A 27,051-nucleotide genomic window follows, 5' to 3' on the forward strand; every position below is an offset into this window, starting at 1 on the left:
TCCTTCACTGCAGCCCCCAGAATCACCAGCACCCAAGCCAGAGGTCTAGAAATCATCCTTGATTCTCCCCTATACCACTCAAATCCAGAGGCACGCTAACCTCGGCTGCTAAGCCTCGCCTCGGTCTGTCCCCCGACCTGGCCCACCAGCCTCCCACTTATCATGCCCTCAAGTGCCTGCAGGGCTCTCCTTGGCACTCAGTCCTGCCCCACTTGAGCCCACCCTCCCCCGAGAGCCACAGAGGTGTCACTCAGCCCTAACGTCGTGGCCTGGCATCCCCCTATCCCACCCAGCCCCCGATCTGCTTTCTGCAAAGCCCAGCTCTGGGCTCCCTGAGCCCTGCATCTGGGGTCCCACTCACCCAGCCTCTGGCTTGCCCAGCGGTCATCCATTTAGCTTCTACATCGGAGTTCAGACAGAGCCTCTGTCAGGAAGCTGGCCTGCTCTCTCCACTCCATCCCCAGAAAGAACTGCATTCCCCTCATTTCATCTCCTACCTGCTTCTGGGCGGCCTTTTGCTGCTGCAGCATAATTGGGGGCTTCCACATCTGTCTCCCCTGCTAGGCTGGGTGCTCCCCAAGGGGGAACAGCCTGTTTCATTCAGCCTGCATCGACGTGGTCCAGCACAGGTATGGACAGAGAGGAGGCAGCAACAGCTGTGTGCCAGCCGAGAGAATGACTGAAAACAAAGACATTTGCTTTATTTGTTTTCGGACAGTAGCACATCCTCTACTTCCCAAACACACGGCAGCCCCAAGCACAGAGACATCCATAGGCACCCAGGAGAAAATGGCTGTGGCCCAGGGGTCTGCGGACTGTGGTCCCATCACTGGTTCCTTCTTCAGAGCTCCAAGTCACCGCCAGGGCCAGGATGGAGGCCTGCTCCTCAACCCTGAAAAGGAGAACAGGTCACAGTTCAGTCATGGCCCTCTCGTTTGGGAACCCCGCGCATCCCCAGAACCTCGGCTCTAAGAGGGCCCCTGGCCCTCGGGATGCCCCATGAGTGTGACTGTTCGATGGAAAGGGTGCCCCCCAGCTGGTCCCTGCAACCTGGGACTGTGCCTCTTCGTCTCCATGCCCACTCAGCACATGCCTCCGGTGGCCCATTAACAAGGAGCCTGTGCTCATCTGACCGCCCTTACAGACAGGCAGGCAGGCCCCAGCCCAAGACTGCTTCACCCTGCCAAGGTCTCCCCTGCCTTCTTACCTAACCACTCTGAGTTTTCTAAGTGAAACCAGTCAGAGAGTGGGCTCTGCTGTGTGAGAGCCTTCACCATCAGGCTGCGTCTTGCTGGAACCTGCCTCCAAGGCGCTGCCCACATCCACACGCACGCACACATCCCCGGGCTTGGAAGGGACCACGCAGGTGCCGGCAGGAGCTCTGGGGAGGCACCTCCTGGTGGTGGGCCTCTGATACCCACTCTCTGACTGCCAGAGATGAGGGCTCCTGCCAGCTGGTATTTCGAGAAGCAAATCGCTATCAGAGATCCCCCCGGCCCCATCCCGGCTCCACCAGGAGCCTTCTGAGGCAGAGGTGGGCAGAGGTGGGCAGAGGGCAGCAACAGGGTACGCTGTGGGCACCGAGGGCCTCAGGAGTCGGTGGAACATGCTTCTCCCGAAGGAACGCTGCACACGCCGCGCAGTCGGAGCAGGGCCGGCCTCCGCTGCTGCCAGTTGCCTGGGCTCCAATTTAGGCTTTAATAACGCCAGGGGGTGGGGGCCGGGGAGGAGGGAGCCAGGCCTGGCAGTGCCCCAGAGCCTCTCTCAGGCGTGCTAGAGCTACAGAGAACACACTGGAGATAAATGCAATCTGTCTTCCTTCGTAATCACATTTTTGCCTCAGTGCAATGAAGATATATTGGTGAGATGTGTTTGTTAAAGATACATTCTGCTGGGGGCGGGGCGGAAAATTCTGTGGCCGTGGGGCCCGAAGGGAAAGATGGAGGGTAGTCGGGGGGCCGGGGCGGGGGGCCAGAGGGCTCTGCGGGGAATCAAGGAGGCTACAGCAGGACCCTAGGCCTCTCCCTCAGTAGAAAGTTAGGTGCACGGTGTGCAAGCCCGTGCCATGGTCCTCCAATCCCACCTGGGCAAGGGTTCTCGTGCTTGCCTTCACAAACACCTTGGTAGAAGTGAAGGGGCCCAAGAGGGCCACCTGTTCCCATGGCCCACATTTTGTGGTGCAAGGCCACTGGCCCGGCTCCGCTCTGCACTGCAGGGACCGCCGGCAGGGTCTTTGCTGCTCAACTTGAAATTGAGCAAACAGCTTTGCATGCTCTACGGCGGGGAGGAAACGTGATCTCCTGAGCAGGCTTCACGCCTGGTGCCGCGCGGAGCTGCTGCTGGGCCCCGGGCTGTCCCAGAGCCCACTCTGGGCAGCGGACGCTGCGGCTGAGCCTCAGAGCCCAGACGCGCACACTGTGCCGCACGGGGCCCAAGCTGACAGAAGAGTGAGGAGGGCTCTGGCGAGGCTGCGCTTTTGAGCAGGAGAGACACTCTGCCGGACCTAGCCAGACTGGACCTCCGACCTCAGCCTTCCCGCCACCAGTACCCACAGCAGTTTGTCTCCTACCGGGCACAAGGGGCTCTTCCACAGGAAGAAAGCCCCATCCTACAGCCCATCTAGCAAACATGCCGGCCCTCTGGGGAGGTCCAAGTCAGGCGCCCCTAAGTGAACGCCAGGGAGGGCCCGGGTCCAGCCTGGGGCAGTTACTGCTGGGCTTGAGAAGGGCGATGGAATTGTCTAGAAGAGGAACGGCAATGGGGGGAGGTGGGAGGACGGGGTCGGGAGCTGGCTGGGAGGGTTAGGGGAAGAGGGCAAGACCTTGGGGCCAGCTCTCGGGGGAGGCCCGCTGCCATCCTCACACATCCAGGACACCTCACCGCTGCCCTGAGGAGAGCTGGGGGGTGTAGAAGACCTGGGACCACCGTGACCCCCTCCCACTCACCAGAGGCTGGGTGCTAGCCTGCCCCTTCAGACCCACACAGAAGGGTGGGCCAAGAGGTACCCTTCGCTCCCTCATCCTGTCGGGCATGCTGCACCTACTTTTCTACCTCCCTGAACCCAGAGGCTCTTCTCCTTCCCAGGACTGCCCCTGCCCTTTCCGTGACCCTGACCCTGCACCATGGGCCCTTCCCGTGAGCTCCTACTTCCAACTGCTCAAAGGTAAGAAGTGGGTGGCACAGGCATACCCTTTACTAGGTGGTGGGACCCAGAGCTGCTCCCAGACCCGCTCCCGGACCCAGAGCTTACTCAGAGCCGCTCCCAGACCTAGCCTGGTGGGGTTCAGGGCCCCTGGGCCCTCTTTTCCTAACCCGGCTATCCGAGGGCAGTCATGGGATCAGCTAGACATAACGTCCAAACCAGGAAGTGGCAGAGGAAATCAAAGTTCCTGAGTCCGTCCCTGTGCACAAGGCAGAGGCCTCGAGGTCGGCATGTCTGACTTCGCAAAGACGGGCCGAGAGAGTCCGGCATCGGCCCCCGGCCCCCGTGCGCCCAGCAGCCCAGGCCAGGCGCAGGGCGAGGCCTTACCTTGTGGGCGGTGCTCACGCAGTGCTGGTAAGCCTTGACCAGGTCCGAGCACAGGAGTACTTCTTGTAGGTGGTCACGGTAGCAGCGGAGGATCTGGGCCTGCAGCCCTGAGCACACAGGCTCTGTCCGGCGGGGCCTGCAGGGACAGAGAGCAGCTGGGCCTGGGGTTCGGCCCCAGCGGGCACGGAGGGGATCCGCTCCCTCACTCAGCACCACCGGCTGGGCACCCGGCAGCCATCAGCATCGGGTTACTCCTCAGAGAGAACCAAGAACACAGGGGGTCAAGGGCTGTCCGCAGCGGCAGACGCCGAGGGGACCGGGCTGGGGCTGCGGGCTCCACAAGGGCTCCAGCCCCGCAGGAGAGGGGCCGAGGCGGCCGGCTGGAAGACCCCCATGCCCACCCCCACTTGCTGCCTCGTAGGGCTCTTCCTGCCTAACGGGCACACCTGACTGTGACTGTGCCATTGCACACACCGCAGCTTTCTCATACAGAGGTGGTTAATCTGATCTCAGAACTAATATATGCGCAACGAAGAGAACGGGAAAAACCACAGAAGTGTCTAAAAACATACATAACATTTTTAGAACCTCACTTCCTGGAGATAACCTCTGCAGCGTTTGGGGGGGACCCTTTCTTCTTTTTTCTTTCTTTATCAGAGAAGGTTCAGAACCTATCAAAAAATGAGTCTGTTTTCTTTTCTCAAATATGAAACGAAAACCAAAGGAAATAGAGATTGTGCTGAAGTGGATCAGTGGCATCCCTGGGCCGCTCTGACCAGTCTGTCTCCTTCCCGACGCCTTCTATTGCCCCCTCTCCCTTCCGTCTCTCTCCGGCAGGCACACACGCATGCAAGGTCTCACTCACGTGCACACACACACTCACGCTGCACGCCAGGCACCGCCCTACTCATCCTTGTAACACCTCTGTGCAGTACGTGCTATGATCTCTCACCTCCTGCTACAAGTCAGGAAACCGAGGTACAGAGGATGAAGTAACCTGCCCAAGGTCACCCGCTGAGAAGTGGGAAGGGGGGCAGATATTTACGAGGGTTTGGCTGCACTGTTTTCACAGATGGTTTTCAGGCCAGGTCCACACCGGAACCTTTGCTGCCATAGAAGGAACCGTAGAAGGCACCTGACGTGGCCTTTCGGCATAAACACCACCTGTGGCCAGGGCACTTGACGGGAGTTGTAAAAATGCAGAAAGCCCCTCTTCAAGGCTCTCAGCAGTGAGAGGATCACTCTGGCGCTTGACACAGCTCTGCCCCCATCACCCGGCACGGAGACTTGCAGGTTAATAATTCTCCCGGCCCGGTGTCTCGATATTTTAGAAATCCAGCCATGCAGTGGGTATGGAACGGGGCAGCACCATTATTATTTTAAGAGAACTCAAACAAACCGAGTTCGTCGGTAAAGAACAGCAAGCAGTGGAATGAATGCTCAGTGGCTTAGCAGGTCAGACACCCAGTATTGAACAGTCTCACTTTACCAGCCCAGAGGTGGCACTTTCGCTACCGCTCTGCCACCAACGATGCCACGCCGGGGCTGGGTGCCCCTGCCTTCCCCTGCACCGTCCCCGTGTGTTGGCTATCATCCTCAGGCCTGCTGTCTCACGTACGTGATGTGATTATGTGATGGAAGAAGCAGCCCGCCCGTTCCTGGGGTGGGGGTGGGGGGGCAGAGAGCAGAGGGGACAGCTCAGGAGGCCGCACTGGCCTGGCTCTGCCCCAACAATGTGCAGTTCCATTGGGTTCTGAGGATGCAGGCATAGAGCCGAGGCCGGCCCTCTACCGCCATTCCATTCCCGTCCTTGATATCACCGCCCCGGTTCGTGTCCATGGCATGGGCAAGATCTTAGGGATTTCCTACTGAGGACACATGGGGTCTCGTCTCAGCACTAGCCTCCCATCGTCACACAGGGCAGGAAGATGGGCTCCTAGGATTCAGCTCTTTCCTCTCGGAACCCTGGGACCCCTGCCACTAGATTCTGTCCGCCACCGCCCACAACTGGGGCACAGGTGGGGCACCTGCCTCTTCCCAATTCTTGCCGAAGGTCTCTCCATGCTTGTATTTAAAACTCTTTGACATTGTGGGCCTCTTAAAATGGATTTTCAGGGGCGCCTGGGTGGCTCAGTCGGTTGAGCGTCCCAATTCGGCTCAGGTCATGATCTCACGGTCCGTGGGTTCGAGCCCCGTGTCAGGCTCTGTGCTGACAGCTCAGAGCCTGGAGCCTGCTTTGGATTCTGTGTCTCCACCTCTTTCTGCCCCTCCCCCACTCATGATCTGTCTCTCTCTCTCTCCCCCCACCCCAAAAAAAATTTTAAAAATATATATTAAAAAAATAAAATGGATTTTCAGCCTTTTGCTGGACATTTCATCTTGGGCAAATTCTCTCTACAACTATGCTAATTGCTTCACTCCCAATTGTTCTGATGTTCTCCCTTAGGATGCCGGGAACACACAGAGCTTTGCTTTGTGCCCTCCATCTCAACTATCTTCCCTTCTTTGTTTTACTCTCTTGTTCTCCGTCCTGGAGGAACACAGCTTATTCCTTCCCCATTCCAGACCTGCCCTTGGCAGGGTGAAGCCCATGAGACCACATCTTTTTTGTGGCTCCTTCCTGGTGTCTCTGTTGCTGTAGCTCCCAAAGGCACAGGCTTTATCGTACCCACTTTTGGACCCCCTGAGGCAGTACTCTCCATCACGTGAGCCCATGAGTGCCTGCTCCCAGCTGCAGCCCAGCCGGCCGGCAGGTACTCAGGGGGCATCTGTAGTTGGGGGAAGCACCGGGCTGAGTAGAGGCAGAGATGTAGCTGTAAGGCTGTATAGGCCTCCAGGTCTACGGGGAAACAAGACAGGTGGGGTCAGAGCCACCCGGGCCGGCTGGTTGGGCCGAGCTGTCCTGGAGCCACAGCACCGACCCCATGAGGCCTCACCCTCTCCAAATCTGCCACAGGGACACTGGCTTTCACTCTGCAGGCTGTAAAAGGGTAGAGCAGTTGTCTCCTATCTTGTCCCTCTCCTTCTGCCCCTGCTTCCTTCGGTTTCAGGTCCCTGGATGGAGGCCCCCGTGCATTTTGAGGGCAAACATCACAGAACCCCCCAGTAGGCTTCAAGTTCAGGAGAAAGTGGGCCACAGAGAAATCCATCCCCTCGAAACCAGGATCACCTCTGCAACTGCAGAGGCTTCTCTCCTCTGGGACTTATCAGGAACAATATGAGGAGACAGGATAGCAGGCAAATGTCAACTGGAAGAAATTTCACCCGTTTGCCTACAAAATGGCTCTGAATGGGAAGGCGGACAGGGAGAGCACAGCTCTCCAAATAAAAGGCTCTCTCTGAAGCAAGGTGGGGCAGGGCCTGGGGTCCGACCATTCGTGAAATCCGCTGCGTTCTATCCAAGCACAGCCCCACCCTGCCCTGGGCCACACCAACCCTATTTACACTGCATACAAATCAGCACAGAGGCTGAGAAACATTCAGGCTTATAAACAGCTGCTTTTTGAATGCATAAAAAATGTATCCACAACTTTCCAGGGATTGAGAGAAGTCCAGCTGCCCTAAGAGGTGTTCACTGCCACAAGTATGCCCTTTGCACATTTAGATCTAATGGTCCACGTGGCTTTGAAGGGGTTAATGTCACCCAGGGCAGAAGGCTAAGAGTGCATTGCTAAGGAAGGCAGCTCTCCTCTCTGGCCCTTACTGTCCTCAGCTGTAAACTGGAACACTGCCCGCCCTGGGCTAACGAAGGCTCGACAGGCATGTGCATGACAGTGTGTGTCGTGAAGGGCCGCTCTCACCAGCAGCCTGGCTGTCAGTGGGGCAGGGGTAAGGCTGGGGAGGGAGGAGAGCTGAGGAAGAGAGGCCAGTGTTACTGGTGGCACTTGGTAAAGAGTGAAGACAGGAGGCTTTGGGGCTGGGACTCTAGATGTCGGCTCGAAGGTGGGGCCTTGTCTGAACATGTCCCTCTCCCTGTAACCTAAGCTCTAGTGTCTTCCAGACCTTGCTCAGATCTTGTCCAGGTCTTGCTGGTGCCTACTTCCCCAGCAATCTTTTTCTTTTCTTCTCTTCTCTTCTCTTTTCTTTCTTCTTCTTTTTTTTGTTTTTGTTTTTTGAGAGAGAGCAAGAGACCGTGCTCTCAAGCAGGGGAAGGGGAGAAGGAGAGAAAATCTTAAGCAGGCTCCACAACTGTGAGATCATGACCTAAGCCAAAATCAAGAGTCAGATGCTTAACCAGCTGAGCCACCCAGGCGCCCCTCCCCAGGAATCTCGAGGTACCAATCACAGTGCATCTTCTCCAAGGATCCAGCAGACCCATGAGCGTGGCACCTGTAGACCAGTGGGGAAAACACAGCTTTTGCCCCAAACCCGGGGCCAGGCTCTGGCTGTACCATTTCCCACTGTGTGGTCAGGGGTCAGATGGGGAAGAGGGGCCCCCCACTGTGCAGACCTGCTCGAGACTCAGCACGTGGGGGTCAGTCCTCCACCCCAGTGTCCCGAACACTGAGGAAACAGGCTGAACGTTGCTTCCTCTGCACAAAGGGCTTCCACACCCTCCCTGCCCTGAGGGCTGGCGCGATGGCCACAGGCAGGGCGCATAATGAGCAGGAGGCAGAGACCAATGGACTCTAAGCCCTGCCCTGTTCACTCGGACAACAGGCCCGTGGAACCAACCAATCACCAGGGGCACCACACCGATGTCTGGGAGTGAGGGCCTCAGAAAGGCCAACAATGCCACGATGACTTCTGGGCATTCAGGATCAGGCAGCCCCCGCCCCCCATGCTGCCCATGAACCAGAGTTCTACCTCCTTGGTGGTAATAACATGTTTCCGTAAGAGCAGTGAAAAAGAACGTTAGAAAAAGGCAAAGTATTAGCCAGGAATAAGAACACGCTCCGCCCCCCTCCCGTCCCACGGCACCACGGTCAGGCCCACAAGGCCCTTGTGTGCTCCCCACCGCTGCCCAGCTCTCTGAGAAGCAGAGCGGCTCTCACCACCGGGCACCACACACTGGGAACCCTCTACCTCTGGGCCGCCTGCTCCCCTCCCTTCCCACTCTGGGCACACAGGTTCCTTACTCCTTAACCTCTGCCCTGCAAACCTGCGAGCTAGCCCATCAATCACCCCTACCAAACCCGGAACTTCTCCTCCACCCACTGCCAATCCCCAGGTCTATTCCACAGTTTTCCCTAAGAGCTCAAGACTTCTGAATCCAACAGGCCCCTGGAGCCTTCGCTGCAGGCATCCCAGGTTGCCCTGACTCGCCATTTCCTCGATGGGATTCACCATCTAGCACCAAGGAACGCACTCCCCTTCCCTGGTTTCCTGCCTTGGTGAGTGGCTATCCCTCCGGCCACCCACCTTGGTGGAAAACCTGGATTCGCTCTAGATGTTTCCTCCTGCCTCCATTCTAGATGTCTCCCCCCGTCTTTCCAAATATCTCCCTTCACTCTACTGATCTCCTCCTACTCTCATTCTAGATATTCCTCCCACCTTCACTCTAGATATCTCTCCCACTTTCATTCTAGATGTCTCCCTGCCTTCGTTCGAGACTTCTCCCCTGCTTTCTTTCTAGATGTTTCCCCCACCTTCACCCTTGTTGTAAATATCTCTTCCCACCTTCGTTCCTTAACGTATCCCTTTTGCCTCTAAGTAAACCAGCCCTGCCTTTCTCCATTCAAACTGAAAACCGAAGATGCTTCCATTCGCCATCCCAAAGAGCTCAGAAACCCATTCTCCCACTTCTGGTGACCTAACCTACTCTTACCTGGGCACATCTAGATGCCACTTGCTGCTCTCCCTGCCCCCAACCACCCTCCACGGTCAGAGGTTTTTCATTCCCCTCAGATGTGGCATTGGGCCTCTGGCTCCTGTTTACAGAAGCCCTACCTGCCTGCCCATCTCCTGCCTCCCCCACCCCTCCCCTGCTCCAATTCTGAGCGGTGCCCATAGCAGACTCCCGTAGGCCTTCTCGTTGACCATCATGATCCTTCTAGAGGGTCTCCCTGAGCTCCCACAGCCTCTTCTTTGCCCCACTGGCTTCCCTCCCCCATGCCACCCCCTCGAGTCACATAGTCCATCAGTGCCCCAAGGGCACTGCCAGCTTCACACACCTTTCCACAGGGCCCTCCATCAGCAATTCCTGCTCAACCCCAGTGCCTGAGCGGCCTCTCCTACTGGCCTTTCTCCCTTATACCTTCACTATTCCACTCTGTCCACCAATACACTCATTTTTCTAAGAAGTTGAACACCATTTCAGACCCAAACCACCTGTGCCCCTTATGTCCCTCTCAGCCCACCCTCCTTTCCAAGAAGCACTGCCCAGGACTCCCCCTCCTACCCCTCACCCCTGGCCCCCAGGTCAGCCTCATCAGGCTCGTCTTACTCAGGGTGGTCACGATAGCCCTGCTATGGCCAGCAACACCGTTCATTCCCTGAGGCCCTCTCCCTCTGCTCCCTGGAAGCTCCATCCGTGACCCCTGCTCTCCCCACAGCACTCGGCTCACAGGCCACGCTCCACACCAGAGCTCAGCAGGTCACAGGGCCCAAGCGGGCCTGCTGCTTGCTCCTGCGCCCCCCTCCTCCTGCACGCTTACCTTGGGAGACGGCATCAGCACTGACGAGACTAGCTGGACGCCCAGGAAAGGAAAGTCACCCCTGCCAGAGCTCACTCCCACCTCCCCACCACGCCAAGCTGCCCTAGGCTTTATCTCCCAGAAGCTCCTCATCCAGTCCCAAGTCCCCATCATTATTTAAACAGCTACTTAAACTCCTCCTTACCTCTGGCCCATCTTCTCTACTGCAATTGGTGATTTTTCTAGAACACAAAGCAGCCCAGATTTCTAAAACGCCAAGCCAGTTTAAAAACCCATTTCTTGGGTGATTACCAGAAAGGAATCTGTGCTAATCATTATTTCATTTAATCACCAGAAGAAACTTATAAGGTGGGAACGTTACTTATTTTTTTAATTTTTGTTAAATGTTTATTTACTTTTGAGAGAGAGAAAGAGAGACAGAGCACGAGTGGGGGGTTGGGGCAGAGAGAGCGGGAGACACAGAATCGGAAGCAGGCTCCAGGCTCTGAGCTGTCAGCACAGAGCCCGATGCGGGGGCTCGGACCCATGAACCGTGAGATCATGACCTGAGCCGAATTCGGACGCTCAACCGACTGAGCCCCCCAGGCGCCCATTTACTTACTTTATCTTAAATGAAGAAACAGCGGCGCAGAGAGACCCAGCAGCTTGCTCATGCTTCACGTGTAATAAGCAGGAGCAGCAATCGGGTTTGAGCCTTACTCTAGGCCCGCTGGCTCACTGTGTTCCCGTGATCCTTGCGCAACCCCCATGTGCCCTGGTACCGCCATCTGTCATCTGTGTTAAGACGTGCAGTTGATATTACCATGCCACTAGCCTGAACGCCCTAAGCAGGCAGGCTGTGTCCCCAGCACCTCACAAACTGAATGCGGTTATCAGTCTCAGGCCTCAGCCTCTTGGCCTTGCTCTCGTTTCCCCCAAGACACAGGGGAACCAGTTGGAAGTACCCAGAACATGGCTTGGGGACCTCGTGGCTCCTGTCTGTGCCTGTTACTTCTCTCTGGTCTTGTTCCCCCCATCCACGGGGCAAACCTTTAGTGGCCTTCCCTGTCTGCAGGAACTTCCTCGATATGCCCACTGGATTCTGACACGTCTACCTGTCTGTCTCCACACAGGGGCTGGAGACCCCAAGGCAGGTCCAGAGCTGTGACGGGGCCTGCCCAGATGCCACCTCAGATGACACGGATGAAGTGATGCACCCACTGCAGCTTCTAGCACCCTCCACTTCAGTCCAGGCCCTCGCTGGCCAGGGAGGCGGGGTTTGGGCACAGGATTGAGCCTGGGCAAGCACGAGCCCCTCAGCCTCATGGACCAGGGCTGAGTGAAAGGTCCAGGGCTGAAACTGTGCCTCTGCAGGGAGAAAAAAAACCCTGGGCCTCCAACAGCCATGGATAGCCATGGCCATGGCCCAGGGGGAAACAGACCCTCACGTCATCTGAATTTCTCGATTCACAGCGAGGGACTGGTTTTAGCTTTCCTGTAGCACAAGCTTTGGCTTAGGTTAGCTAGGATTGAGTGTCTGTCACTTGCAGACCAGGATGCTGTCTAGAGAAGACAATGTGGATGGAATGTGGGGTCACGGGCTCCTGAGAACTCTGTGTACACACGTGTGGGCCAGTGGACTGGAGGGCCTCCTGCCAGAAGTCACGTCCTCAGAAGGAACCTCAGAATGCAACATTAATTGGCAACAGGGTTGTGGCAGATATAGTTAGTTAGGATGCGGTCATTCTGGGATCTAGGGAGGACCCCTAATCCATATGGCTGGTGTCCCCATAAAGAGAGACACAGACACACAGGGAGAAAGAAGGCCATGTGACGACAGAGGCACAGACTGGAGTGATGTGCCTACAAGCCAAGGAGCTCCAAGGCCTGCTGGCGGTGCCGGAAGCCTGGAGACAGGCACAAAAGCTGGTCCTGTTTAAAGACTCCCAATTTGGGTTCTTTGTCACAGCAGCTCCAGGAAATGCACGCTGTCAGTCCTGCAGGAAAGGGTCTGACCTAGTCTCCGGAGGCAGAGCTGGGAGTGCCGAACGGCAGGGGCAGTTGGTGGGAGGCAGGTGAATCGCTAGTTACCTTCTAACCAAGAGCAACATGAGCTCCTCTGCAACAGACGGCTCCTGGACCACAGCAGCCCACTCTGATGAGTATCTACCAAGTGCCAGGCTCTCCGGTCCGCACAGTGCCTCTCACCCTGTGAGGTCACCTCCAGTCAGAGAACCGGGCTCCTCTGCCTTGCTTCATCTAATTGACAAGTAGAGAGGCCGTAATTCATGACCAGGTCTGCAGAGCTCTTCCCCATGCTCCTGGGTGGAGGATCAGGCTATTTGGGGGGGTGGGGGGGTAGCAGGTAGGGACGGGGGTGACAAAGGGTAGGTTTCTAGCTCAGTAAACAGCACAGGTGGAAAATTCAGCTTCCTCTGAGATGACATCTGGGCAGGCCTGCGGTCCTGGTCATTCTGAAACCAATACCTGCCAGAGCCCGCCACGTGCCAGGTCCTAAGCAAAGCCACCACAAACCTGCGAGCTGGGCGTTGCTGTCCCATTCCATAGATGGGACCAGGGAGGTGAGGTGATTTGCCTAAGGTCACACAGTGGTGAGAGGGAGCCAGGGCAAAAGCCTGGGGTGTTTGGCTCCACAGCTGTGTTCATTTTAGCTCTATTCTGCCTGTGGAAAATTCCCAAAACTTCCCAAAGAAGAAACAACCAAGCGTCCAAAATGAAACACCAGACACTTGCCCCAAACTACGGGGATGGCAGGGTTGTGGAATGGAGCCGGAAGCTGGCGGCTCAAAGCAGGGAGTGGGGGAGGGCTGGCAAGGGGGGAGGGCTACGAGGCATGCCACGCCCACAGGAAGAAGAAGGGGGGGATGATGAATGCAAGGCTCCACAAAGCTGATGACAAAGAGCAGAGTCAACTGGAAAGGTGGCAAGGAGAAAGGAAAGGAAAGGAAAGGAACAGCCCCACCAGAGAAGCCAGCTTCAGGCAGGGCGGGGCCAGCATCTCCCTTCGTGGATGACCTGAGCAGAGTCACCTCCACCTGGAAGCTGGCAGGGAAGGTCCTGTGAACAAACCCAGCAGGCTCTTAGGCCTGAGAGCGTGCAGTGTCCTCACATGCGCAGTCCCAAGCCTCTGTGTACTCTTATTTAATAAATGAAATCTCATCAACTTATCCTTCTTCCATTATCACCGCTGACATCAATCTGATAATATTGGCCTGGTGTGGAATTGGGCTATTATATGTCCTCCTGATATTTAATTTCAGAGAAACATCGGCAGGGGGTGAATATATGGAGCAGGCTTTTTATTACAGGCAGCAGTAAGGAGATTCCAAGTGAATTAGACATTCATCTTCGTCAGGTCCAATCTAGCTGTTCAGGAGAGGGTTTTGTTTTAACCGTGGCTGGGGCTGAGGTGCTGACGAGACCAGCTGGTGACCAAGGACTTGGTTAACCGGCTGCTATCGACGATGTGCCATTCAGCCCGGGGAAGTGGAGCCCAAAGATCCTGCCATCGATCAGCCTGCCACGCGGGATCACTATCAGCTGCTCGAAGCTGGCCTCCAGCTGCCCCCATCCCTCAGGCGGGAGGCAGCTCTTCCGGGAGCCAGGCCTAGCGAGATGGCCCTTCCACGGAGAGCAGAGGGAGAGCTCTGCTCCCAAGAGGAAAGGAAACACAAATTGGCCCCTGGCTGCCTTTCAGTCCATGAAGGAGAGGCTGCCCGTGACAGGATTCTTCCCAGGACTATCACTTCACACACACACACACACACACACACACACACACACACACACACAGCAGTGGGGAAAGGGCCGTGCCTGGCTTTGTGCCCACTTCCCCCCTGGGATCCCTTCTGAGTCCCTGGACGTGTGGGATGGACATGGGCGGGTGCCCTCTGGGTGTCTGCGATCAGGGAGGATCCAGCAGGCTCGCAGTGTCTGAGGAGGGCCACATCAAGACCACCTGGGGCTGAAGAGCTTTCTGGCACTGCTTCTGCCCACGAGAGAGGCCCATAGCATGGTCCTTCAGCGGCCATGGCCCTGGCGTGGGGCTTCTGCCTGGGGCGGAATACACAGTCGTCGGCCCTCAGGGCTGCTGGAGGCTTTCAGGACACACCCTGTGCCAGCCCGGCACTCACCAGAGGGGGGAGACGGCATCAAGGAGTGGGTGGAGGGCCCCCGGGACCCCTGGTCCCGAGCAGCCCCTCCCTTCCCACACCTCTCTGAGCCCTTGCTACCTCGCCCCTGGGCAACTTCAGAGGTGTCCTGGCTGACCTCCCTCCCTCCCTCAGGTCTGCCCCTCCAGCCCACCTCCTTGCCAACACCAGCGGGAGGCCTAGGAATTCCCATGGAAGGGAGGCCAGGCCTGCCCTCCCAGCTCTGTGCTCAGCCCTGCTGTATGTACCCACGATCGAGGCTCCCAGAACCTACGCAGACCAACCTCACAGCAACGCTTCACTGGGAACCAAGATCCCCCTCACACGAGGGTCCAAGAGCCACCAGCCTTCATTGGCCATCTGCCCCTACTGCCCCCACCTCTCTCTCCTCTCACAAAACCCCGCCGGCTGACCCAGTAAACAAACGGCACTTCCTTCAGTCAAGGAGCAACTATTTGCCGAGGGCCTGCAGTGCACCAGACCCTCAAGGGACCAAGCCACAGCCCTACCCCCAGAGACCCCCACTTGCCTACATCTATAAGGCCCAGAGGCAGGGCCAGCCCCTCCCTGTGGCACCTAAGCCACCAGCGCCCTCCTAATGGCACAGCCTTGAGAGGAGGTCAGCCTCCTGCTGCCTGAAGACCCTGAGACAGGCCCCTTCCGGGGAACACTGAGTCACGTCAAGGCCCCCCCACTTCTGGTTGCTTCCAGACCCACAATGGCCCTTGCCCCTTGGGAGATGAGACTACCACCGGCCACTGGAGGGGACACACACAGAACTGCAAGGTGAAGTGGGGACACGCCAGGAAGGGAGGAATGGGACCTGGGGAGGGGAGGATGCTGATCGCCAGTCAGCTGGGACAGCTGGTGGAGGCTGTCATGCTGCATCGGCACAGGGTGCGCTGCAGAGAAAGGGGCCCAGGGCCTGGACGGAGGATGCGTGGCCTGCTCACCCGTCCCTGGCAGTCTGTCCCCAAGTCACTGCGGTGAGGGGATGCCAGCACCTGGGAACATCTGGGGTGGCTATTTTTTCGCAGGCCAGGCCTGTGGGAGGTGCCACCACGGAGATGGGCTCCCTGAGCCCACAGGAGGGGTCCAGGCAGTGTCTTTGACCACAGAGCCCAGGGGAGCCAGCCACAAAGAGGCGGTAGGCATCTCTGGTGGTGGCCGACTGGCCGAGGCGTCCCTGGGACCGAGACACTGGGCAGTCTGGTCAAGTCTTATTTGGTTCGCACAAGTAAGAAGACCCTCAGTCTGATGAAGACAGATTTGACTGCAATTACCCTAAGAGAGCACAGGCAAGTCACAGCCCTGCCTGATTCCGAGACCTGAGCCCCTTCCAGAAGAGTTCCAGGCTACCGTGCACTGACCAGGGGAACCACGTGGCATTTGCAAGAGCAGAGAAGAGGCAGAGCTCCTGCGGTGGGGGGATGGGGGGGTAGGGGACCTGCAGCAGCTCCTGGCCAGCTCCTACCGCCACCCACTCGGCCCACGGAGGTGGAGACGGCCCGGTGGAGTCTCTCGGAGAGTCCCGAGAATTCCAAAGCTTCCCCACAGCTCCTGGTTGAGGTTGAGATCTTCCGAGGCTGTCCTCTGACCTCCAGCAGTAGTGCTGACCTCCTACATCTTCTTCCAAAGCTGGTGAGCCTCTGGATCCTGTATGGAACCCTCTATGCCCAGAACACACGTAGTGCTTGTTTTCCTGACTAGTCGCTGAAGGATGTGAACCCCCTCTTCTCAGGCCCCTTCCCACCCCGTCCCCTTTTTGGTTTCACTCCAGTCCCTCGACTCTGTCTTTGTCACAGCTGTCACTGTCATGAGTTTGCTTGTCTGGCTGCACACCCATCATCCATCCATGCATGCATCAGCCTGGGCACAGTTTCTAGGAGGCATGTACTATCAAGGGCAGTGTGTGTGTGCCGGGGTGGGGGGGGGTGGGGCGCTGCTCTCATGCAGCCCCTAACACAGCAGAGCAGAAACACCTGGAACAATAATCAGAGAGTTATAAAAACTGGCGGGGGGTCAGCCTGGTGAGTTGAGGGGACCAGAGGAAAGAGGGGCGGCCTGGAGGCCAATGGGCCTCCCACTTGGGTCCACAAAAGTGGAGGGCGGCGTCCTGCTTACCCTGGCTTCCCAATCTCATGGGAACCTGTTCTCACTTCTCTGTGTCCTCTGTCCTAAGACTACGCTGGCTTCCAAGCCCTTCCCCAGTCCCTCCGCTGCACCTTCCACTCTGCCCAGGGTGACAGACAAGTACCTGGACGGTGAGCCAGTCCCCAGCCTGGCTCCTACTGATGGAATCCAGCACCTTTCCTATGGTGCCCAAAGCCCTCCATGATCTGCCTGCTTCCCTATGGGGACTCTTGCAACACCCTTTGGCCACCGTCTCTGCTCTAACACGGGGGGCCTGCTGCTGTCTCTGGAACACGCTGGTTCTCTTGGGCCTCTGGGTCTGAGCATACATGACTCGCTCTGCCTCCACACCCCTGCTGTCAACATCAGGTCCCTGGTCACCAGGCTGCCTGGCAGATCCATCCATCTGCACGGCCCAGCCCCATCCCTATTTGCCGCAAAGCCCCCTGCCCATCAGGAAGACCGAGGTTCTTCTATGTGGGAATGGCAGTGCTATAAATACCAGTTGGGGGCCTACTGTGTGTCCGTGCCACCTGCAGCCTGTCTGGAGCCTGTCCGTGTGATCCACAGGACGCAGAGCTGTCATGGCACATGCTTCTGTTTCTTCTCTGGCCTGTAAATTCTTCTCATTGCTCATTTATTCCCAGTCCTTGCTGATGCTGCATACAGCAGGTACTAAATACGTAAGAGGTGAGAGAATGCCCTCTGGGCCATGTGTCCCCAGTCTGTACCTTGGCTCCCACCCTTCCTTCTCTGGAACACCCTAGTCCCTCAAGGCACCACACAAACACCACTTCTGCAGGGACCCGGCCAAGGCACCCACTAATCCCCAGCAGACCCATGGTGCACTTCCTGCTTGCGTGGGCACCCATATCAACCGAGGTCCTCTGCCGGCATGCTGCCTGCCCCCTTCTTCCCCCCCGTCCCCTCTGCCTGGAAGAAAGCATTCCCAATCCAGTGTGGCCTCTGTTCCGTGGCCCTGCTCACCTGTGACAAGCACCCATGAGGGAGCTGAACAGCTGTGGTCAGACCTGTGCAGAGCTGTCTCCCCATGGGGCTGGGAGTGCCTTAGGACAGGAACCACAGCTTATTACCTTTGTTTGCACGGGTCCATCTCCTAGGTTCTTGGGGCAGAGACCATATCCTCCTGACCTGCTAGATGTCTGCCCGGTCTGGCTTGGTGCTCTGTAACCTGGCAGGCAGGCCCTGGACCATCTATTCTGAACTTCTTTAAAGACGTGTGTACTTGTCCTGGGCCAGGCTGCGTCGCTTTCCGGCTGTCCCCTCATCTTTGCTGCTCACGAACACAGTTCGTTTTCCATTGCTAGCCTCCCTCAGGTCCAGCCTGGGCCACAGCTTGCCACCCGCCTGTCCTCAATGACTCCTTCTTAACCACCACAGGCTTGGGGGAAGCCTTCCAAGGGCCTGGCCCTCGCTGCTCTTTGAGGCTGGAGTCCTGGCCCTGTGAGTGGGATCTGCGCGGTCCCAGGACATCTTTGTAGAGGTCAGGTGCTCGACACTGACTGCAAATGAAGCCAGACAGCTTCCCTTTGGGGGCGTGGAGGGACCATACATTGCGTTCCTGCCTGTCTAGGCCTTGGCCATGGCCACCTTCCACAGCCACCAGTAGAAGTAGGGTGCCATGTGGGAACGCCAGCACTTTCCCCTTCAGCCTGTCACCTGAGTGTACGAATAGGGTTTGCAGTGTTGTGTGCTCTGGTGAGAGGGCTGACCCTCCACAGGTGACACAGGGACAGGGAGGGGGAACTGAACCTAGACCTGTCACGTGAGTCTCAGACAGTAAGCAAGCCTGGGGCAACACTCTGGCCACACCTGCTCCTCCCTGGGGGCCTTCCCTGCAAGTGCCCCTCAGGGTCTGGCCAATCCTTTCCCCACTGGCTTCCTGTATTCCCCCTCCACATGAAACCCGAACTGAATTCTTGAGCCCACCCCAGCCCTCAACATGCATCTGGGCTACTTACTGTCACCGGCTGCCTCTATCCCCAAACACCTGGCCTGGGCCTCAGAAACACCCTCCAGGTCTTTTCTTGCCTTGCCTCGTGTTCAGCCTGCACAGGCCACATTCTCCCTCCTACCACCACTGGAAGTGCCTCCCACCAGGGGGGCCTCCTCGCTCCTGCTCCCCTCCCCCTCCAGAACAGTCCCACAGGTAGGTAAGTGATAACTCGGAACCTAATTTCCTTCACCCACTCGCACACAGTTCTTTTCACGTTGTCCTTTAAACAGTAGAAATGTTTTATCAGCTGAACTCTTACACATCATCTCAGTGAATATGCAGATTAATAGGGGGTGCTCCCCGCAAGTCCTTTCCCTCCCCCCAGGGTCTTCTCAAGCACAGTCAGAAACTAAATGGCACAGATAATCACGAGGGCCTCCTATGGCCAACTCTGGGTATTCTGAGCAGGAACCCCCAGACACTGGGCCTGCTTCACTGTGAGGGAGACAAGAAGGATGGCGGCCCCACCTCTGCCAGTGACAGCAGAGGAGGCAAAGGGGTCCCTCAAGGGGTCACCTTTCCCTGCACCTCAAATGTCGCCATGGACAAGAAGGGTACTGTTGGCAGTATGTTTTCCATGCACCCAGAAAAATCAGTAGCCTCATTCTCTAAAGCCACCTCTTGGCTTTGGGCCAGGGCTCACTTCTTTTGGTGTGAACACAGAGTTGGCCCTGGGTTACTGGAATCTGGTGAGACCTCGGAAAGAAGCTGATCCAGGGTGAGGAAGCCAAAACAAGCAAGGGGGAGAGGTGCGGTGGGAGGGGGGCTATGCCTCTGTGTCCTAACTCCTATCACCGCAAGGATGCTGAAGGACTGCAGCTGTTCTCAAAAAACAAACAATGGGCACCTTTTCCTTCAGCCTTCCTTTGCCCACCCAGCAGAAGTTGGAGGAAGGGCTGGCGAGGAGGAGTCATTGGGCAATAGTGGTGGCAGTGTGCCACTGGGGCAGTGGGTGGGGACGCAGAGGTGGTGGGCAGAAAGGCAGCCAGAACGGTTGGGAGGTTGGTAGAACGGAGCACAAAGTTCAGTGATCAAGCAAAGAAGTATACATGTTTAGGAAAACAGGAGCCTGGCCTCTTGCACTCTGAGAAAGGACCTCTAAGCATGGAGAGGCTACGAAGAACCCTAGGTACTGGAATTAGAGATATCAACACAAACTTTATATACAGAGACGGGTAAGTACATCTTACAGGTGTATGCATACGTGTATGTATACTTACTAACATACATACAAGTACCTACAGGGGCTTGTGCATAATACATGTATTCCTACTTCTATCCACTGAGAGCACCCAGAAGCACTGACACCCCAGTAAGAATGGGCACACCCAGTGCCCACATCCTGGTTTCTAAATACCATTCTCCAGTAAAAGCAACAGGGCTCCTGAGAGAAGTAGCTGATTCCAGGGCCGGGACCGAGAAAGAACAACAGTCCTGGAATACCTTGTGCCACAAAGTCAAGAAAGGCTTAGAGAATGAAGAGATGTGTCGAAATGACAGAAGAATCTGTTTGAAGGGCCAAATCTAAGATGTTTTGAGCATCAGGTTAATAAGAATATTCATTACAACATAATGAGTAATTGTGAATCCTGGATTCTTCACTAATATAAACAAATAAGTGAGTGAGTATCTAAGTGGGGGAGAAGGGAAAACTTCCTTTAACAGAGTGTCAATTCATCAGTGTAGGAGAAACAATGGAAACAAATAATCACCATTTGGCAACTGTTACTGTGGTGGCTGATTCCAATGAGAGTCGTCTTTGGCAACTAAGTTTGCAGGGTCTGATGAGGATTTGGATACTGGCGTACTATGGGGCATCTCCCCACGAGATACTGATCAAATACAAAGGGAAAAAAGTGCAGCCTTTGCAGCAGAGGGACCAGGCAGAGGCCACTGTGACTGAGTCAAGGTCAACATCACTAGTGACAGGAGGAGAGGCACCATTTTGAGGTCTTCCTGTGAAGAAAGCACAGCTTGAGTCTGGTCATGAGGAAGTCCCGGGTAGACCCAGGTTGGGGTCACCCTACAGAACAAAAGGCCTGTATTTAAGACCGCCGAGGTCATGAATGACAGGGAAAGAGTAAGGAAATGTTCCATGCTGAAGGTCACTGATGACACGTGACAAGTAGGTGCAGTACAAACCCCTGGGCAGGATCCTGGACCAGAAAGAAAAAGGGGCAGCTGGGCAGCAGGCGAGATGTGCATGTGGTCTGGGACTGAGTTGGTGCAGCATCCTGATCGGAAGGGGTGTGTGGGGGTCACAGAGGATGTGTCCTTGGGGGGCACCTGAAGGACGAGGATACTTGGGGCCGACAGGTCACCAGGTCAGAGGAAGGCAATATTGTTATCTAGAGAGAAAAGTAATGACACAAACTCTAACGTGTGAACAGTTGGGCAAACTGGGTTAAGGAGACATAGGAATTCTTTGTACTGTTCTTGAGAACAATCGTTTACAATGATTTTAAAATAAAACAGACACAATAAGGATGGTGATTTGGGAGGGCTGAATGCATTCAAAAGGATGTACTTGTCCCCAAAAAGCGCCCCACCAGACTTTCTTGTTTTCTTCCTTTCCCCCTAGTTGGGGAGGGGGGTGGTAGGGGAAGTTTGGCAAAAGGATTCTAAATTCATCTGAAAAAACAAACTGGAAAAAGATCATCAAGGTAGAAGAACTTGTTCTGCTGGATATTTGTTTTAAAAAAAAATTTTTTTTTAACGTTTATTTATTTTTGAGACAGAGAGAGACAGAGCATGAACGGGGGAGGGTCAGAGAGAGGGAGACACAGAATCTGAAACAGGCTCCAGGCTCTGAGCTGTCAGCACAGAGCCCGACGTGGGGCTCGAACTCACGGACTGCGAGATCGTGACCTGAGCCGAAGTCGGCCGCTTAACCGACTGAGCCACCCAGGCGCCCCTATTTGTTTTAAATAACAGTGCTGCATCATGTGCTTTAAATATATTTAAAATGTGCAGGACTGGCCTTGCAAAAGAGTCTAGACCCAAGGACTTTAGCATATGATTGGACAGAATTTTAAATTCTGGGGACAAAGGACTCCCTTTCTGGGGGGGAAAAAAAGGTGGACTGTACTTCACATTTTACACATAAATAAATCACGGCGGGGGGGGGTCATTTGGGGCAACAATTTAATGACAGGAATAAAAGCCTAGAGGTACTAGTCCTAAAAACATAGGTATTGGGGGAGAAAGGCCTTTGTAATGCAAGTCACAGATAGAAAAATGAACAATAAACACACTGGATCCCTATCCCCAAATCAGCTTTCGAAGGGCAGAATATTAAACAGGAAAACAGCCATAACAAAAATGAACAAGATTATTAACACTATCAGACACAGACCTTTTAAGAAGGAATAATAGGGAGAAAATGGGCAAGGGCCACACATGAGCACCCAACAAAAGAACAAAAATGGCCAGTAACATATAAAAAAGGGTTTAACCTAATAGTTGAAGACAGGAGGAACTTTAATTTTTTTTTAATGTTCATTCATTTATGAGAGACAGAACATGAGCAGGGGAGGGACAGAGAAAGAGGGAGAATCTGAAGCAGGTTCCAGGCTCTGAGCTGTCAGCACAGAGCCCGACGTGGGGCTCGAACCCACAAACTGCGAGATCATGACCTGAGCCCAACTGACTGAGCCACCCAGGCACCCCACAAGGAGCTTTAAAAGTGAGAGGCTTTGCTTGGTTTTGGTTTTGAGATTGGCAAAGTGTTTTTTAGAAACACTGCTATAATCCGGTGCTTGCGAAGTCTCAGGAGAACGTATATCCTCCAGCATCACTAGAGTGAAAACTGGTATAAAACCTCCATTGCTCTGGAGACCAGGTGGTAAAATGTCTATACATAAATCTATATAAATATATAGGTTTTTGTGTGTGCATCTTTTGACCCAATAATTATCTCCAGCAGGATTTAAAGAGTTTTAAAAATTGTTAAATGTTTATTTATTTACTTTGAGAGAGAGAGAGAGAGAGAGAGCGTGCGCACATGATTGGGGGAGGAGCAGATAGAAAGAGGGAGAGAGAGAATCCCAGAAGGCTCCACACTGTCAGCACAGAGCCAGAGGCAGGGCTCAATCCCATGAATGGCAAGATCATGACCTGAGCCAAAATCAAGAGTCGGATGCTGAACCAACTGAGTCACCCAGGCACCACTCTCTAGAAGGATTTAAACAAGGGCACAAAGACAGAAAAGGCTGTGGGTCATGGTAGTCATTACCACAGGGAAAAAACAGGAAAACACCCGAGGATCCATCAATAAGAGACTGGTTACTTTAGTTCTGGTACGACACACAGAAGAAGAAGATGGTAATTAAAAATAAAGATCTAGGGGCATCTGGGTGGCTCAGTCGGTTGAGCATATGACTTTGGCTCAGGTCATGATTTCACGTTTCTGTCAGCGTGGAGCCTGCTTTTGGATCCTGTCTCTCTCTGTCTCTCTGTCTGCCCCTCCACTGCTTGTGCTCTCTCTCTTTCAAAAATAAACAAGTATTTTAAAGAATGAAGATTTAAAACTACACTGCACGACACAGAGGTAGGTTCATGGCATGTGGATGAGGAGAAATGGAAGGTGCTGGAATGGGGTGTTCTCAAGAGCTCATGATCCTATTTATGTGCAAGAGTGGGTCTCTGTTCTTAGAAGTCACAGCGATGTCACCAGAACAGAAGCATGGGGAGATTTTGGATGTTTTAAAACTTCTATATTGCCCTGCATTGTTTGATTACTTTCCAATAGTCAGGGATTATTTTTCTCATCAGAAAACATAACTGTTTTTCATTTTGAAAAACTGTCAAGATATATACCATCGAATATTTTTTTTATCACGGACCATTTTAAGATGCTACAAGAAAAAACATTTCAAACAATGTGGAGGCACAAAATCTACACGTAAGTATTAAGTGCAGTGCCTGTTTATTTCTTATGTGTTATTACATGTATGTACATATGTACACACCCACAAATCATAGGGGATCAACATGGGTGGGCATGCAGAGTAAAGGAGTGCCCGTACACAATAGAAGCTAAATATTGAATGAGAAGGCACGAATAAAGGCTGTACTTATGTCTGAAATTCTAAAGTAGAAGCTCCAAATTGATTTGCTCAGAGATACAGTCCATGGAATATGTGTATATTCTGCTGCATTTGTTAAAAGATCAGTCATGTTATTTCAGCTCCCCATCTTGTTCCATCACTGCCCAGGTATGTGAGAGAGATAAAATTCATGCTTCCTACACTGTCACAAGTCACAGCTGTCACAAGCCAGTGGCTGCATGGCAAGAAGCCATCTCAAGGCATTTTCCTTCTCTTCTCCTGCTGTGTGCACATCTCCCCCAGACCCCACCCCCACCATGCACACACATATGCACACACATGTATGCACAGACTGAGAGGCGGGCTGGAACAAAAGGCTGAAATGAGCATGAAATCAGGTAGAGATGGATGTAATTTCCTGCACTTGGGTTTAAGAATTATCAACTGAACAAGGATAGGATATGGGAGAGTTGTGGTTTAACAGACTGAAGGCACTACCTCTAGAGTTATCTGCCTAAAACACGCATCTGATCATGCCGTTTCAAAGCTCAGGCACTTCTGATGGCTTCCCGAGGCATCAAAATAAAGCCCGAACCCCTGGCACTCAAAACCCCACCGTCTGGCCTCAGCTGTGTGCCCCAGCCACACCTCCCTCTGAAGGGGTAGGTTCTGGAGGCAGCTGGCGTGGCCTGCCATCCAACCCCCCTGCTCATCAGCTCTATCACCTTGGGCAAGCCCATTCACTTCAAGGACTCTCCATTTTATTGTCTAAAGAAGAGGGATAAGAAATGAGATAATACAAAGTGCTTCATCATTTGCCTGGACCACGGGAAGGGTCTGACAAATGCAAGTGCCCTCCCACAAGCCGTCGTCCTCTTCTGTGCACGGAAATATTTAGAGGGGCGCCAAGGAGCAAGAGGAGCAAAGGGAAGAATGAGACAATAGGATTGCGGGAGGACAGGGACAATCAGAACAGTTTCTTGACAGCTGGAGCCGGGAGGTGGCGAGTGCCCCCCCCCCCATGGTGACGTGCACACAGAGCTTGCGGGGAGACCTCCCGCGTGGGGACTGGAGGGGGCTAACATGCAGGCAGTCCTAAGGGAAGAGGGCCCTGAGGAGCCCACAGACAAGGCAGCAGGGCTGACCTTTCCTTCTGAGCCCAGCCATGGTTACCAAGTGTCACAGCCCCGGGCGCAAGAATTCTCCTGAGTAAGCACCGGGTGTCTTGGGTACTGGGATTTTATCTGTTATGCGAGGCATTTCATCTAAAAACCTTATTGGCATGGGTCTTTTAATGTAGCTGATGGCACACAAAAAAACTGCAACTTGGAAGTCTGAGCTGGATGCTGGATTCTAACCGTCGGCAGCAGTAATAAATAAGATGAACTAGCATTGACTGAATCCTCATACGTGCCAGGCCCTCTGTCTACTACTTTATATACACACTCTCATGTGATCTAAATGCCAGCTCGCTGGGTTGTTCTCTTATCCCCATTCTACGGTCGAGGAGACAGATGTGGGGAGACCGCCTGATGCGCAGGCGTGCAGAACTGGTATCGGAACTAAGGGGGCTTTGCTTTCAGGCTGGTGCCCGGACTCCCTTCTCTACGGTGCTGGCCGTGAAGAGGGTCATTTGTTAATCAGCTTCCTCGCCCCCAGGCCAACAGTCACAAGCTGATGGCCCCTTGCCAACTCCCCTTGATGGAAATGGATTCTGTTGCAGCCTGCACTTTCGCAAATCAGGAGAGTGGGGATACAGCGACCCGGGTAAGAAGAGCTGTTTCTCTGGGTTTTTGGGGTCATGACTTGCTGCTGGCTGTCTGAACAGCAAGATAATCTGCAGCCTGCCTCTTCTCAATAGCTTGGGAGTCCCTCATTTTCTCAGTCACATGGCTCTGAGAGAGGACACCCTTAGCATTTGGGATCCTAACGTGGGCCCAGGCACCAAGAGTTATTGTAATCCCAGCTACCGTAGCCAGGGACTGAGAAAAGCCCCCGCAATACCGTCTCCTTATGTGCCACCCTCAACCCCTTTTTAATTTTTTTTTTTTTACATTTAATTCATTTTTGAGAGAGCACCAGTGGCGGGGGCTGTGGGGGGCAGAGAGAGAGGGAGACACGGAATCCGAAGCAGGCTCCAGGCTCCGAGCTGTCAGCACACAGCCCGACGCGGGGCTCGAACCCACAAACCGCGAGATCATGACCTGAGCCGAAGTCAGACGCCCAATCGACTGAGCCACCCAGACCCCCCCCCGCCCAACCTGCCTCAACCCCTTTAAGGCTTATATGCCTCATCTTCTGCCCACAGTTGTCACCTGAGGAGGCGAAGCCTACAGAGCCACCCAACTTGCTCTGTGACAGAACTGTGATGAGAGACCACAGATTCACAGCACAGCCCATGTGCCAATTTTGAACCTTTACGGAGGGACGTGGCAAGGTAGGACCCGCTGCCATGTACGGAGCACCTGCTCAGAGTGGAATTCACCCATCGCACCAGGGAAGACCCCGAGCTAAAGCAGACAGAGTGGCTTGCCTGAGGTCATCTGGATCAGGCTCCGAAGCCCAAGCAGCTCCCAAGACAGAGCTGTAAGGTGCCATCTTCCTCCACTCCCTCTGAGATGAGCCGCAGATGCGCCATGAGCCGCAGATGCGCCCTGGGCCGCAGGGTCGCCCCACACCTAGCTCCGCCTCTCATCCAAAGCCACCACTGCGTGGCCCTGTCCAGGCCTCTCCTTTCTGGTGCTTAGAAGCCCGGTCTCTCAAATTCTGCAAGCAAGTTGAATTCGGTGCCAGCTTAGACCCTGTTGTACCTCGGCCAATAAAACAGGGCTGCACGGTGTGCGAGTAATCCTAGGGGACCAGAGCCAGAAGACTTAGGTTGGTCCCTAATCAACTAACTGGTTTCTGAACTTGGCAAAGGCACTTAATTTCACTTATGGCTCCCGCATGTTTGAAGTGGGGGAAGAACAGGGCGTTTTGCAAGAACACTGGTTTCCCCGTTCTCGATCTGCATGACCTGGGACAAATTCCTCAGTTTAGATAACCGTCAGGGTTAACTGAAATGGGCTGAAACTACCCATGCCAGGCTGTCTCGTGTTTGAGGAGGGGGTTACATGTGGAGGCACGGGGCCAGTGTGTAGGGAGCTGGGCATCTGCATAGTGGTGGGTGGCAAGGACACTAAGAAGGGAGGGAGGCAGACAAGTGGTGAGGAAAGACAGAGACCAAAAGTGACGTGTGACACAAACGGAACATGGGCCACGTGTGGGATTCAAAATCTCCCAGTAGCCATACTGAAAAGGTAGAATGAAACAGGTAAAATTAATTTTATTTTTATTTATTTATTTATTTATTTATTTATTTATTTATTAATTAACGTTTATTTATTTTTGAGACAGAAAGAGACAGAGCATGAACGGGGGAGGGTCAGAGAGAGGGAGACACAGAATCCGAAACAGGCTCCAGGCTCTGAGCTGTCAGCCCAGAGCCCGACGTGGGGCTCGAACTCACGGACTGCGAGATCATGACCTGAGCCGAAGTCGGACGCTCAACCGACTGAGCCACCCAGGCGCCCCAAAA

The 27,051-nt window shown here is 54.5% G+C and overlaps 1 protein-coding gene across 2 annotated transcripts in view; it reads right to left on the reverse strand.

The window, feature by feature from the left end:
* Window positions 1-676: 676 nt before the first annotated feature.
* The window catches only part of CHCHD6 (coiled-coil-helix-coiled-coil-helix domain containing 6), a 251,259-nt gene continuing 224,884 nt past the window's right edge, over window positions 677-27,051 (reverse strand). For both annotated transcript variants that reach the window (XM_030307553.1, XM_030307552.1), the window contains 2 exons: window positions 3,530-3,665; window positions 677-892 (listed from right to left, as the gene is read on the reverse strand). In XM_030307553.1, the coding sequence (XP_030163413.1) occupies window positions 887-892; window positions 3,530-3,665 (142 nt within the window). In that variant the 3' untranslated portion in view covers window positions 677-886. The remainder of the gene's footprint in view (window positions 893-3,529; window positions 3,666-27,051) is intronic.

This window comes from Lynx canadensis, chromosome A2 (genome assembly GCF_007474595.2).
Source record: "Lynx canadensis isolate LIC74 chromosome A2, mLynCan4.pri.v2, whole genome shotgun sequence".
NCBI lineage: Eukaryota > Metazoa > Chordata > Mammalia > Carnivora > Felidae > Lynx > Lynx canadensis.